The sequence below is a fragment of the Ceratotherium simum genome, chromosome 25, assembly GCF_057802395.1.
Source record: "Ceratotherium simum simum isolate JZ-2026a chromosome 25, ASM5780239v1, whole genome shotgun sequence".
Lineage (NCBI taxonomy): Eukaryota > Metazoa > Chordata > Mammalia > Perissodactyla > Rhinocerotidae > Ceratotherium > Ceratotherium simum.
The window spans coordinates 41,759,245-41,774,332 of NC_141924.1; the positions used below are offsets into that span (position 1 = coordinate 41,759,245).

The following is a 15,088-nucleotide window of genomic DNA, read 5'->3' on the forward strand; positions in this document are numbered from 1 at the left end:
TTTACAGTGCTTTACAGATTTAAACTCAATCCTCCTAGCAGCCCTATGAGGTAGGTACTATTACTGTCTCCATTTTATAAATGAGGAATTGAGCTAAAAGATGCATTCTTTAAAAAAAAGAAAAAACACTATTTTTAAATAAGTTGAATTGCTTTACACATTGTTCTCAAGAATGTTGGAAAATAGAATAATACATATTTCATAATTATTATTTTATAATAATAATGCTTATTAAGGCAGCTACAATCCATGGAAGGCTCTGTAAGTGTTAGGCACTGATCAAGGCAATTGCACGTAATAACCCATTCGATCAGCACGGTAATCTGTGAGAGGTGGACACTGTTAGTGTCCTCATTTTACAGTCGAGGAAGCAGAGGCACACTGAGAGTGAGTGATCTCGTCAAGGTTACACAGAGAAGAATGACAATGTTGGGATTCACATTTGTGCAGCCTGATATTGGGTGTGTCAGAATTTTATTCAAGTTTTGTATTAATTCAATGTTTATCTGGATAAGATGAATTGTGGAAATTTCCTGTATCACCCAAACTGTAAATGAAGGAACAAATGAGCCAATTTTAATCCATTATGGATGATGACCCATTTTAACTAATGCCTTTATTTTTGCTCTACAACTCTTCTAATTAGAAAGTTTTCCTGTTTTTAGAATTAAAACTTTACTTATATCATCCAAATATACATTCCAATCATTGGTTTGGAGCCCAAGGTGCTTTGAAAAAAATTCTAATTTTAAATAGGGTTCTTTTTCTTTTCATAATCTCTATTTAAAAATAAACCACCACTAAAAGCATTATGCTGCTTTAAAATCACCTTTAGAGCTAAAAGGTCAAAAGAGGATTTAATGGAATAAAAACAAAGAAACATTTAATGAGTTGATTTTACTAAGTGGATATCAACATTTTATTTTATACTAATTCTTATTTTATAATTAGGCATATAGTTAGACTAATCAGAGTTTTCCAAAAATATTCAATGAATAAATAGCTTTCATTTTAAAAGATATATCTAATGCCTTCAATTTATTTATTTACTTAAAAGCTGTGAGGTCCCTTCTATGAGGTCTATAAAATAAAAATTCACACACATCCCTATTGGTGGCATATTAATAGTACAAGCCACATTTTAAAGCTTGACACTTCTTGGTGCATAATTATTCAATTTTTCTCCATATATAGACACCACACCTTGTTGTCAATAAATAATTCCACTTTAATGGCAAAGTAATAATTTAGACAGATACAGGGTGCACATTTGCAAAAAAATATATGCAAGCTGGTTTACAAGCTAGAGGAACAATAAACCAATAGAAAATACATCATCCAGTTAAGTCCATTGACACCAAGTACTTATTGTTGGGGCTTTACAAAGACTACAAAACTTTGCAGATGATTTATTTCACTGTTTCTGTCTATTTACATGATATGTTACATCAAAAATGTACAAAATATAAAATGTATACAGACAAATGTTTCACAAACTAGTTTAAGTTGTAAACTAGGTGGACCTACTGGGATGTATTGCAGGAATTTCTGTTTATGATCATGTTTGGACTGTGTTTCTCAAAATGGCAGGGAAAGATTAGCAATTTTCTTAGATCACATATTATACAAGGGCAACTAGTCACTCATCCAGCTACACGTATCGATGTTTCACAACAGATTTGATCCATGTTTGAGGCTTCAAAGTCAGGGTGACAATTCTATGTGCATATATTCGGTTCAGATTTCCCGGAGGGCGATAGCACCGTGTAGGACCTATAGAGACTTAGTGACACTCTGAAAACTGCACAGATGTTTTGTGCTGTTATTGTTCTATAGCAACTGACCCGTGGGTGGTCACAGAGAGTAGCACCAATTACACGTCCTGAAAGGAACACATTTTCACACGCATAGAACAAGTCTACACCATGGCCTAGCCCTTGGGTTTCATAAACTGAAAACCTGTCCTCTGTGTGTGGTGGTAACTTCTCCAATGACTCCAATCAGTTTGCATGCAATCTCTTTAAAGCCTGCCATGACAGATGTACTTTCAGACAGTTTTACTTTTCCAAAAATGTATTGGCTTCATGGACAGTTCTGAAGCATGCTCACTCTAGCACTGATAGCTCCTGCATAGTCATAGTAACTGTAAATACAGGACAAACACACCAGATAATAACAGCTTTGAGGATTTGCATTCTGTATTTGTTTGCAACGTACAGGAAATCTCAGCAAGTGAAACACCTCTTAACACCAACAGGATAAAATACAATTTTTTTGTGTTTGTTTTGATTTGTGCAAGTTTTTAAAATTATTATTTACAATACCTACCCAGTAGACTGTGCAAATCTAACCTTCTTTTACAGTATAAACGCTTCCCCTTCCACAGTGACTTCACTGCTTCAGTGTTCTTGAATGCTGAATTTCTCATGTATAACAACAGCAATCAAAACAACATGCTCAAAACTAAGAATAATAATTTAAAAAAAGAATAAGGGAGGAAAGCCGAATAGTTGTGCTCATGCTGCATCTAGTGCTTCCAGCTCTCCTGGATAAGAATTCAAAATCTCCCGCCTTCTGAAACTCTCTCCCCTAGGACTGGATGGAATTTAGCGCCACATGTCTTAGCTTTTAAGTGACAGTCAAAGAGGGTTTCTGGGTTACTTGAATATTTTAGAGGATAGGCAAAGCAATCTATTCACAAGGTAAAAATACTGATCTTTCTCCTATCCATTTCTTCAAAAGAAAAATATATATATAGAGATGAGGCTACTGTGTTAACTGGTGTTGCTTCGTTGTAAATGAAAAGACAGTGGAAATTACCAATGGTTTAGGATTTAAACCAACTGTTAAACTGTTGTAGAAATCTGTTTTAAGGCAGTGAGACAGCACCATAGGAAATGTTCCTTCTTTCACTGAAAAGGCTCAAACAAATGAAGCCCTAAAAAAGCCTTTTGTCAGTGTTGACTAATAATTGGTATAAAACTCTTGTTAAAGGAGTGGGCAGGTGGTTTAAAAAGACCACTGTGGTAAAAACAACTTTATAAAACCTGTGACTCATATACTAAAAAGTTGGTGGAGCACATCATGTGGACATGGCCGTTGAGAATTAAATTGGCACTTCTCCAGCTTGCCACAGTAGTGTTTTTCTGGTGGTTGCACAATTCCATTTGTGCTTATGGAGGACTGGCCTCTTGGCTTCGTTTTGGAATGGGGTGAGCACACAACACAAACACTACTGGAGCCCTGTGACCAGCACCATGTGGCACAGAGGAGGTGGGCGGATCAGAGGAACGGACCCTGCTTGAGGATAACAGCCCCTCAGAGGAAAGAAAGGAAGGGACAAAAAAAGGTCTGCATTGTAAACTCTTAAAGAGGAAGAAAATAAAGTCCAGTTTGGCTATCCCATGTGCAATCTATTCGGTTGCCCTGTCATTAGGGTCCTCTCCAGTTGATTAATGGAGCCTTATATCACTCCACAGATATAAAAATGCCTAGACGTAAAATAAAGTCAAGCTTTCATTTCAACTGAGCATCTTGGCGCTTCAGACTTAGTCTTGCTGCCCCCTTGGGGACCACGGCTCTGGGTCAGGGCCCTTGGCAGGGTGCTTCATACTGGCAGTGGTTTCGTGAAAATACCTTACAATTTAAACAGTTTTTAAAAGCAGAGTCTTTTCCCCTAATTTTTTTCCCCCTCTAGAGGGTAGATTCAAGAGATGACTCCAAAATGTCTTCCTGGTGGCTGGTGCTGTCGCTGTCACAGCTTTGTGTGCCCGAGTAATTGGCTGCTTCTTGGAGTTTCATTAGCATGTTCATCTGAAGAAAGAAAAAGAGACATCGATGAGGGCAATGATGCATCGAGTGAGCCAGCCCCATACAATACACTGAGGAACCATCTCGTCCCATCCAAGTGAAACGAGAAAACAATTTTAGATTTTTACTAGCTGCCCCTGGCTCCTACCCTATTTCTCCCAAATACGACTACAACACCAAACCATAAGGACAAAATAGGCCCTCTAGGTAGCTCTTTTATTTGGGGTTGTGAATGAATATGGCTCCAGCAGGGAGATTGGGAAGGAAACTGTATCACAGCTGGACATCTGGGCTCATTGCTGGAGAGCATGCCAAGCTTCCCAGCTTTTTGGCTGGGAGAAGCAGAAAGCACTGAATGGCAACTGAAAGTCGTGAATGTGCACACACACACAGTCCCTTGAGAAAAGAAGGGGATGGAGGGGAATGAAGCCAGCTGTTGCACACAGCACACCATCTGCCGTTTAGGAGCTGACCTCGAGAGGAGGTGACTGAACGAAGCAGACCATGAGTGTTTGATGAGGGAGAAGGAAAGAATCGCTGTCAAGTTTCTGTTGTTGCTGAATTTCTGGCTAAAATATGATTGATAGATCACTGAAAACAAAAACCACCTTCTGGAACAACAGCGGCTGTCTCAAGTTTCCCAGCCTTATAGGACACTGGTAATGTTTGTTCTAGTAAAAGGGACATATGCATGAGAGCACCCAGGGAGAAAGACAGCAAGCATTTCCATGTATTACAAAATAAAAGGCAGCCACCTTGCTTGGATTTTGATAGATCTGCAGATCCACTGTTAGACAAGGATGTAAAGACAATAACAGTGTAAAAGCAAATTGTGGATAAATGGTTCAATGATTTCAGAAAGCACATAAAAATTGGCATGTGTCTTCATGAGGGTATGGACTTGTTTTCTTATCAAGGATTTCTATAAATTGTAATAATCTGTATATTATTTAACGTATGCTAACTTAATTATTTTATAAAGTAATCAAAATTGTTCTTTTTCCCCCGACTTGGAGATAGATATAGGGAATCTGATCCAATAGAAAAGAGAAATCTAAAAAAGGACTCTTTAAGTCATATGTTAGGCTATGCATGCTTGTGTGTTCATTGTAAAATGTGTGTTCAAAAAATGCTTGTGAAATAAATGATAAACTGGTAATCACCAATTTCAGCAAGAATGCCTTTCTGGCAAAGAAGCTACAGTTATAGCATGTTTTAAAGTCATTTAAATATTCTTCAGGACAATATTTCTCAACATAATCTTTGGTCTAACTCTCTAAATTTATTAAATCAGCTACATAAGGGTATGAATGAAAATTGTTGGTGATAACCTCTCAAACCCAGTATGCCAAAAAGGCAAATGTCTCCATCAACACACTTTCTCTCTCTCCCTTTCGCTCTCTCTCTCATACACACATACACACACACACACCTACCTTCATGCACATTCATATTCCCTCCCTCCTTTCTTATGCCAGTTCTTCCCTCATTAGTAGCTGGCTGTATGTTCAAGCATTTGGGTGAAGATGATTTGTAAAACAGAACTGTGTTTTGAGCATCCTCCTGATTTACTACGAGTAGAAATGGTGAAGGGGGTCTGTTTAAAGGGTTATGATTCAATCTCTGTCACAAATGTTCGAAATCACTTGAACGCTGCATGTTATAAAAGGTTTATAGTGTAACAACAGTGTTACTAAAGTCTTAATTTTAGAAAATGGTGCCATATAGTAAATATGTTCCATTAGAAGAAGTTCCAAATCTCAGATTCATAATAAATGCGTACAAAGAATTTTCTTTGCCTTCTCATAGTGTTGCTTTGTGCATTCAAGTCAAAGGAGATTACAAGAGGACGGTAAGGCTGAGGATGATCCCAGAGTCACTGGGATAGACCATTATTCTTTACAAAACTATTTCCCTCCTCTTCTCCCTGCTTCTTCCCCATACCCACAGTCATAAATCTAATGTCTATCATTTGTAACACTTGGTCAGATCCTTACCATCTCTGGTATTTACAAATCTGCTTGTCTCCCAGCCTCCATGTCCTTCAATCTGTCCTCTATTCTGTTACAAAGTGATCTTGATAAACTGCAAATCTAACTAGGTAAGTCCCCTGCTCAAAAGCCTTTGGTGGCTCCCCATTGTCTGTGTGATAAAGTTTTAACTTCCTACTAAGATAAACAAGGCGTGGCATGATCTAGAAATTGTAGACTTTTGTAGCTTTAATTCCTCCCGCCCCTTTTGTCCTAATCCCACCAATTTGTATACAGCTCCCTAAACTCATTGTTTTTATTATACTGTTCCACGTTTCACCTGCTTTTTCCTTAATTTTGGATTTTCTTATCCAATGACATGGACATGATGAACTGCTATTCATCCTTCCAGATCTAGCTCAAGCATCTCCTCTGTGAAGCTTTCTCCTAATCACTTCCTCACAACTTTACCTAGCATGTACCTCTATCATTATTCTACTATAATTATATTGGTAGATGTCTCTTTCCACCACTGGACTGAGAACTTCTTGAGATCAAAAACAATATCTTGTTTATATCCTGAACACCAAATCTTAGCCTTGAATATACTTATTACTTATTAGCATTTGTTGAATGAATGAATGAGTTTGTTGACGATGAATACACATTGTATTTTTAAAATACAGCAAGATGTGCCAAAAACTTGCATCCTTGTTCAGATTCAAAAACATATTTCTGACAATAAATAGTGAGCTTTTTCCTAATATTTCTGATTTATGTTAACTGCAAATATATTTTTACCTTATGTCAGAAATTATAGAAATATAGAGAAATAAAAGCAGACAGAAAATATTTACTTTCCTATCAGAATGTGCCTGATCCAAAGATTTATTTTTAGATGATGTCTTTTGCCATTGAACATGTCAGATATCATAACGTCCTGTTTCTTAGGCTGTTTGGTTGAGCAGCAGATTAGGAATCAGAGATTTTTTTATCCCAATTCTCACTCAGAATGGGAGACTCTGGATCTCTTTTCTGTACTAGAAGACAAGAGCATTCAGAGCTGGAGAAAAGAGTGCTGGATGGGTTTAGCTATGGGAATCAGGAAAGTTGAGGGCAACCCCTAAGGGTCCCAATACGTTACAGAGTAACTCTCAAAACAATCTCCATAAACACATGTCCCTAGCTGAAACGGACACAGTATATCAAAACTGCAGAGATAGAACTAGAATTTATTTAAAAAATCAATGAAATAACCCATACTTGTACCTAAGGCTTATATTTACTCTATTAAATTTTAACCATCCTATCAACAATTATTTAGTGTATACTCACAATTATGCTGGATTCAAACCAATTCCACCACCACTGTTGATTTCTAACTATGTATGAGCTAAAGGGTCAGGTACCTGCTATAAAAATATAAGGCCAGGCCCGTTAGGAGTTTGTAGTTTAGAGCCAAAGGCCTATATAGGAGGTCCATGGACTCTAGGAAGGTCTATGTACATATTTCAGTGACTCTGTGAACCCTTTGAAATGGTATGCAAGATTTTCTGTGTGTGTGCATTTTGTTAGGGAAAGGATCTTGAATATTAATCAGATTGTTCACATGTAACCCTCAAAACGTTAAGAATGATCAGTTGAGATGATGATGATGATGTATCAGTGCTGGGGTTGTGGGAGTAAGGATATTCCATAAAATATCAAGTCATTTTATGTTCTCGGGTATAGTCATAGGTTACGGTTTTTAATCATTTCCTTTTTTGTTTGTTTTAAGTAACAAAATGGTGTTTATTTCAGTATCTCTTCTTTCTGTATTGGCTGTGCAAGTCCAATGATTTCTTTAGTCATAGAATGGTAACCTAATAAACATATTACATTTGATACCAATCTACAGAAAGTCATCCATAAAAATAAAAAATACATTAAAAAAATGTTTTTCCTAATATCATGTACTTAATATTTTCAGAGTGCTCATACTTTAGAGTTTTATCGACTTTCATTAAGCCATACATGATTGCAAATTGAGCAAGGCAGGAAGAATAACTTCCCTTTGATTTCCAAATCAGTTTATTCTTCTCCACTGTAGGCAACAGATTAGTTCTAAATTTAGTCAAACTAGTTGATATGTGTAAAATATTCTTTAACTCTCTAAGTATACATTAGATTAATTCTTTTGGTTTTCATTTAAGAACAAAATTCAGTTTTCTCTTAAATACCTAGTAAATCGAGTTATGCCATGTTTAAAATTTATTTATTTATTTACTCAATTTTATGCATGATAAGGGAAAAATTATGGTCACAGAGTTCAGGCTTGGTTTCAGTTTTTCTTGATTATTATTTATTTATTTATTTATTTGTGAGGAAGATCAGCCCTGTGCTAACATCTGCCAATCCTCCTCTTTTTCTGATGAGGAAGATTGGCCCTGGGCTAACATCCATGCCCATCTTCCTCCACTTTATATGGGATGCTGCCACAGCATGGCTTGCCAAGCAGTGCGTCGGTGCGCGCCCGGGATCTGAACCGGGGCGAACCCCGGGCCACCGCAGTGGAACGCACGCACCTAACTGCTTGTGCCACCAGGCCGGCCCCTCTTGATTATTTTTAAGCATGCAAATTTCATCTTTCATTTTAAGAATTTCACCCAGTGAAAGCAGGCCAAAGGTAAAAGAATTATAACTGAGTATCAATATCAGGACAGCCCCAAATAGTACCTGGGATAACCAATGTCTTAGATACAAATGACTAAATATTAACAGCTACTCCTTAACTACTTGTTAACTACAACTACTCTGTAGTCAAAATTATAAGGAAAAATCTATCAGCTTCTTACCAGGGGATCCCCCTCCGTGTCAGTCTGTGGAATGTGCTTTGAGGTTGTGGCTTCCTTAGTGGATATGCAGCCCTCATATCCAACATCTTCTGGTCGCAGCTGAAGTAACGCTGGGCCCTCCTGAGGCAGAGACGCTGAGCTCCACGGGTATGTATCAAGCACCCACTTTGAGGGATCTTCCCAAGGAGCACGTTTCCCATACATCTAAAAGGTGATCACATATTTAGCACACATAAAATACATTTCTATTCAGTAAAACGGGTGACTACTAATTGAGTGATTTCTTTGCTCATGGAGTTCTTATGAGACTTTCCAGGGAATTAAGTGCCCATATACAATTTTCCAGATTTTAAACATATATCTGTCTATATAGTTCATTTTAACTTGAAGGCTGGACAAAGGGAAGCTGACTCTCTGGGATAGATGATCAGCATTTGGGGGTGAGTATGAAGGACGCTTATTTTAAATACATGTTGAAATGACTGCCTACATTTATCTTTATTAGCAATTTTACAAACCAAAAGAAAACTCAAAGTTGAGAAAGAAAAGCTCCAGCTATGGAGGACTGAAGAAAGCCACGCTTAACACTAAATAGAGTTCTCTACTAAAGTGCATTTTGGAAAGATGATGAATAAAAGAAAAGAGACTTCTTTTTCTCTGTCTAGTTGACTCTACTCAAACTTTCTTCGAGAACAAGAATACTTTCTCTGATAAGCATTTTCCTCAGATTAACTTCCTCTAATGATCTCAATGCTTCCTGTAAAAACTCTTTTTAGATGTTTTATAAGACTACCAGTAAAAGAGGAGAAAAAAAGGGAAATGGAAACATCAACATTGTAAGGACTCAAATGGGGGGAAATCAATAAGAGAGTGATGATAAAGCTGGTTCAAGTACCTGCCCTGGAGGAGAGGAAGATGAATCCAAGAGACGTTACTAGCTAGAAGCAAAGCCAAAACCAAACTGGGAAGGGCTCCCTGGGGAGACAGAGGTGGATGGGACTTTGTAAAAAAGCATAAGGCTACAGGCGGACAGACAGTAAAGTTAAAATTAAAAGAAGAGGGCAGTAACAGGGATACACTAGTTCTTTAATGTGCTTTCCCTTCCCCTTGAGCTGCTCCACTGAGGGCAATCCTGGTTACCAGGTGCATATTTGGTCATAGGTGGCATTCTGTGTGGTGTCCTATGTGGCTTAGTGTGGTTCAGTGAGACGAAAGAAAATGGTGGACACTGACACCATGAAAGGTCCATGGGCTGCCTTGGAATTGCCTTTTGGGTTTTTCCTGGAGAAGTGGTATGAAGTTGTGGCAGCCTTGCCTTAAAAAAAAGGTTCAGGTCCTGCTATCTGTGTATTTCCCTAGGAGATGATGACAAAGGTAGAAATCATTAGATTTTTTTTTTTATTGTTCTGTTGTTTTGGAGCAGAGGTTTTCTCTTAGTTAAAAACCTACTTTAAAGAGGATTTAAAACATAGCTTGCTATACAACTTAAACTAATTGAAGAAAAATGTGTAATTCTTGGAAAGCAAATGTTATACAAAGAATATGAAAGTCTACAATCAACTGATGCCAGTCTTTTAAAGAATCGTCAAGGTCAGTAAAATTGAAGGTGACCAATAAAAAGCTGTTTAGGCCCAATTCTGTATTTCAGAGTAAAACAGATACTATAGAAAAAGAACTGAAAGAAGAGAAATTTCAACATGCAGAATGAGATGAGTTGATTGTCGACATTTTAAGAAAGATAGAATCACCAGAATAAAAATCAAAATCCACTGCATCACTAGTGTTTTTTCCAACTAGAACATCTGGCAGATGAACCAAAGCTTCAGCTTTCATTTGAAAAGAGGTTTTCCTGTTTGTTTCAACTCAGATTTTCATCTTTGCACTCATGCTTTGTTTCTCCACCTCTTGCTCCAATTCATGATTCTTTTTTGCCAGTAGATACAACGGAATGGTTCAAGACATACGTGATTCCTTTCCTTCCTGCCTCTCTAGAAGGCATATATGGACCACCCAGGAATATCACCTGCCAGCAGACTTCTGGCTGGGCAAGTCCTTTAGTAGCAATGAGAATTGTCTATCCACCAAAAGGTTTTCCTTTTCATCTCTCCTGTGTGCTAGATTTTCTCCCCATACTCCCTACATCATGGCTGATTCAGCCTTCACACTAACCTACTACTCAATATCTGGATCCACAGCAAGGCATTTGAGACATTTTTATCCCTCTTCAAAAATAATTTTGAAGTATCTCTCAGTTTTAGTTTGGGAAACTAGTGTTACTTTAGTGATTATACTTTTGCCCGAATGGAAGATTTATAGAATTATAATTCTCAGGAGAGTATTTTATAAGTAATATTAATTTAAATATTAAAAAAAAACTCATGCACTTTAAAAAAATGAGATCTAAGGAAACTAAGCATTTTTAGGTATCACTGTTTTTGAATTTTTAAAAAGCTTCTTTATCTTTCTATGTATTAGCAAACAAATGTGAAATAAGAATTTCATATATCAAGACTTAGATAATAGTTTATTAATATTGGAACTGTATCTAGAGAATAACTAATTTATTTACATATTAATTTTAAAATTATGAATATTATAAATAAAATTTCATAAATTTTTTTGTATAAATGATTGAAATTCAGAGACTCAACCCACATCTTAAGCAGCATAATAGTTTTAGAGGAATCCTGAAAAGTGACATGTTATACTTGAGATATAAAAACCTTTGGTACAGTCTTTTATTTTGTTGGAGCCATTTTCTGGGGCTAGATTGGTTCATACCCTTAAAAAGATGAAAATGGGTTATTTAAATCTGGAGTGGAACCAATCGATGGCATTCTTCAGGATCATTATCTCTGAGTGTTCAGAACATCCTTGTAATATTCATCATGTTCACCAGCACCATCGTGATTATTCTAAATAGCTGTCATGCTACTAGGTGAGGAGAGCGTGATGGTAAAAGAAGGTGAAAGGAAGGAAAATAGATACCCAATTTTTTAAACAGTAGAAGAAAGACTTAACACAGAGTTGCAGATGACAATATGTGAAAAGCATGAACTATATCTTAATTCTAGTAGCAATTGTAATAACCAGAAATAGAGGTGCTTAAGTAAAAACTGCCCAAACTTTGACTGAGATATTGAAAAGGAGACTGGATTCTTCTACAATAACTTGGGTGATTATGCAACACAAATCTTAAAGATTCATCCTTGAATTATATAATTCTACAATTCCATGAACTTTCAACTCCAATTTAAGGAAATAGCAAGACTGATGGAAAAGGGATAATATATTTTGTTGAAGAAACAGGGTTTTCTTATTAAGTGATATATTTTGACTTTTTACTTAAGAGTAAATAGAAGGGCTGGTTACCTCATGATGTAAGGTAGATGAGAGGAATAGCAGAGATGCTGCTAAACCAAACTGTCTTAGATAAAAAAGTCAACTGTGTTAGAATTTAGAGCACTTGCTCCAAAATAATAAAGGATCTTGAAGTTGGTGTTAAAGGGCTTCAACCAACGCAATATACTGAAAGCAGAGAACGCGTAAGCAAATACTACTTATTGCAAATATATGATAAGAGAATAAGTAATCAAGGCCCATGTAAACATGCTTGTATTACAAGATGTAGGGTATAAGATTATAAGATATGCAATTAACTGGATATCTAATAAGAACAGTCTGTAAACACCCATGGCAATAAAATTGGCCTTAAATGTGTAGTTGTTAGAATAACTGTGCTTTCTCTTTCTCCCACATATTTATTCTCAGAACAGAAAAAAGTATTGTATACTAGTTGCTCTTTAAAACTTTACAACAATATTTATATCATTCATGCCTTTAATTTTCTGCATATGCCCAGAGAAATGAATGGTTTTTGTTTTTAAAATGATGATTTTTTTTTGCTTTGTTTTTTATACAGCAAAGAAAATTGAGTACTATACCTGAAGACCTTCTCTCACTGCCTCCAGAACATAAGGTACCAACGAATAGTTCCAGAGATCCATGAACCACACTCTAGAACCTTCTACATCCATGGGGCAAGGAAGGAAAAGTCGGGGACCTAAGAAGAAACAAATAACACAACATTTTTGAGAACCATTATGTTTAGCACTCTAAACACATATTTAGACACCATTTTGGGGAAATTAATATATTTCTTTCAGGATTCTTAGAAAATTATAATCTTAGCCAGTTTGATTACTATTAAAGTAAGTTTTACTGAAGAACCAATCTCCAGGACTCTCTTTTCTTTTTACACTAAAATCTTAATCTAAAAAATAACAGAATGAGAAGAAACCTCAAAAGTCATAATTCAGTCAACCTGCCCCATTTTACAAATGATAACCCTGTGCTGAAATGAACTGCCAAATATAAACTATGTCATTATTTACAGAAATGGGCCTCAGTCTTGGTCTTCTGATCCCAAAGATAGAATTCTTATTTCTAATTTACACTATGTCTTTAGTGAGTATGTCTTTACGATCCACAACAATAGGAAGGGTTCTTTTATACATGCAACTTAAGAACAATTACAAAAATAAACATCTTTATGCCAACTGAAGAGAAATAATTCAAACAATTTTGTCTTCATGAAAAATACAAAACACCTAATTTATCTATAAAACACTTAAATTATCTCTAGCTAAAATATTGTCGCACAACTATATTTGACACGAGCCATTAGCTAAAATTTGTTTTTAGCATAAAAAAGTTATTCTAAACAGATACAATTTATTTCAAATGGTTATCTGATTTTTAGATTTTCGTCTACATTAAACATTTGATATTAGTAATATTTTAGTAAACCATAATTGTCAGACAAAATTAGTCTAACTGGAGATACAAAGCTTAGAAGAAGGCAAATGTTCAGAAAGGAGGAAAGAAAACTTAAATCTTTGGAAGTTTGAAAAACATTAGCGTCACTTGTTATTTTCTATCATCCAATCTGTCCATCTTTACCACAGACTCTTTGTTCCTGGAAAATGGCATATTGCAATTTTGGAACTTACCAATGGTAACATCAGAAGAACTGTGTGTTTCCAAAAAACTGTTGAGATGATGCCATGTCTTAGGAATCCAATCTATAATTTTGACTAGGTCATTATTGCGTATGTTCCTTTCAATTTCTACCTCTATCAGTTTCCTTCGAAGATACCTGCCTAAAAAGCCTTTCACTGGTTCTGTGTGGTTTGCACATAGTACCCACCTACAAAAAGAAAAAAAAAATCAGCAATCTTTATATAAATTAAATTTTAAGTCCACAGTGATTCTCCTTCCAATATAAAACAATAACGTTCCTATTCCAATTGGTGGCCACATTTTAATGATTAAAGGGGTTAGGAGGTCTATTAGCATTAGAGCTATGGTGTGACTAACTTTTCTTTTTGAGCTAAAGAGAAGCTCATGTGCGTCAGAAGGAGTGGGAGTGTGCACGCTGAGCACTCCTCCGCAGGAGAATCACAAGTCCTGAAATAGGAACGCTCTTCATATTCCTCACACTTAGAAGAAAAGTGCTCTACTTTAGCCGGTGACATAGTGAGCAGGAAAAACATTTCTTTTTTTTTTTTTCTTTTTAAAGAAACACTTCTGATTACAGGTTGAGGATCACAAAATGTCCTCTTGAAAAAAGAGTGTCGGAAGAAGTGAGAATTATTTTCACACCACAGGTCACCACTGGCAGGATTTGTCAATGTACAAATGGAAAAACAACAACCAAAAGCAAACAGAAAGAGTCAATACAAAAAAAATTAATTTATCTTTACCTGAAATTGTGATGCAGCTCTAGATTTGGTGATGAAGAAACTCCTTGATTCATTGTCCCAATAATGTATGGACTGGAAAAAAAAAAAAGAATAGAAAATGTAGATATTCTGAAGGTAAAAGAGATTAATACATTAAAATTGTCATAGAAAACAATTTAAATAAATATGGATTATTACATTTTAACATTAGGCTTTAAAAGGGTATTTTGATAATGTTAGGTTGGAAAATGACAAAGATCACTGAACTAGAAATTAAGATTTGGGGTTCCAATTTCAGCTCTGGCATCCCAGACAAGCCATTTTCCCTCTTTGAGACTCAGTTTACTCATCCATAAAATAAAAAGGTTAGATAGAATAATCACAGTGGTCTCATCCCACTCTAACATCTTATGACCCTTATGTTTATAACCAAATTCATTAATTTTTCCACTTTTATTATTTCATGGTTATTTTAAAGGTTCTAAACAACATGAGAGAATTTATATTCTTGTTTCAATGTTTATTTTATGCTGATCTATTTTTAACATTTTTTAAATCTCTAGCAGAGATTAATTGGGATATTGGCACCATTAAAATTAATAATTACATTGTTGCTCTTATGTGTCCTTTCTTTAGTGGCCATGCTAGAGTGAATCTCAAGTGGGTTTTTAGATTTTTTTATACCCTACTTTAACTTTTTATTTCATTGTAAATAGTTAAAAATTAGACG

The 15,088-nt window shown here is 35.8% G+C and overlaps 1 protein-coding gene across 6 annotated transcripts in view; it reads right to left on the minus strand.

The window, feature by feature from the left end:
- Positions 1-1,189: 1,189 nt before the first annotated feature.
- The window catches only part of NAV3 (neuron navigator 3), a 566,501-nt gene continuing 552,602 nt past the window's right edge, over positions 1,190-15,088 (minus strand). For all 6 annotated transcript variants that reach the window (XM_087449152.1, XM_087449151.1, XM_087449150.1 and 3 more), the window contains 5 exons: positions 14,380-14,451; positions 13,627-13,823; positions 12,559-12,677; positions 8,615-8,818; positions 1,190-3,813 (listed from right to left, as the gene is read on the minus strand). In XM_087449152.1, coding sequence (XP_087305278.1) covers positions 3,694-3,813; positions 8,615-8,818; positions 12,559-12,677; positions 13,627-13,823; positions 14,380-14,451 — 712 coding nt within the window. In that variant the 3' untranslated portion in view covers positions 1,190-3,693. The remainder of the gene's footprint in view (positions 3,814-8,614; positions 8,819-12,558; positions 12,678-13,626; positions 13,824-14,379; positions 14,452-15,088) is intronic.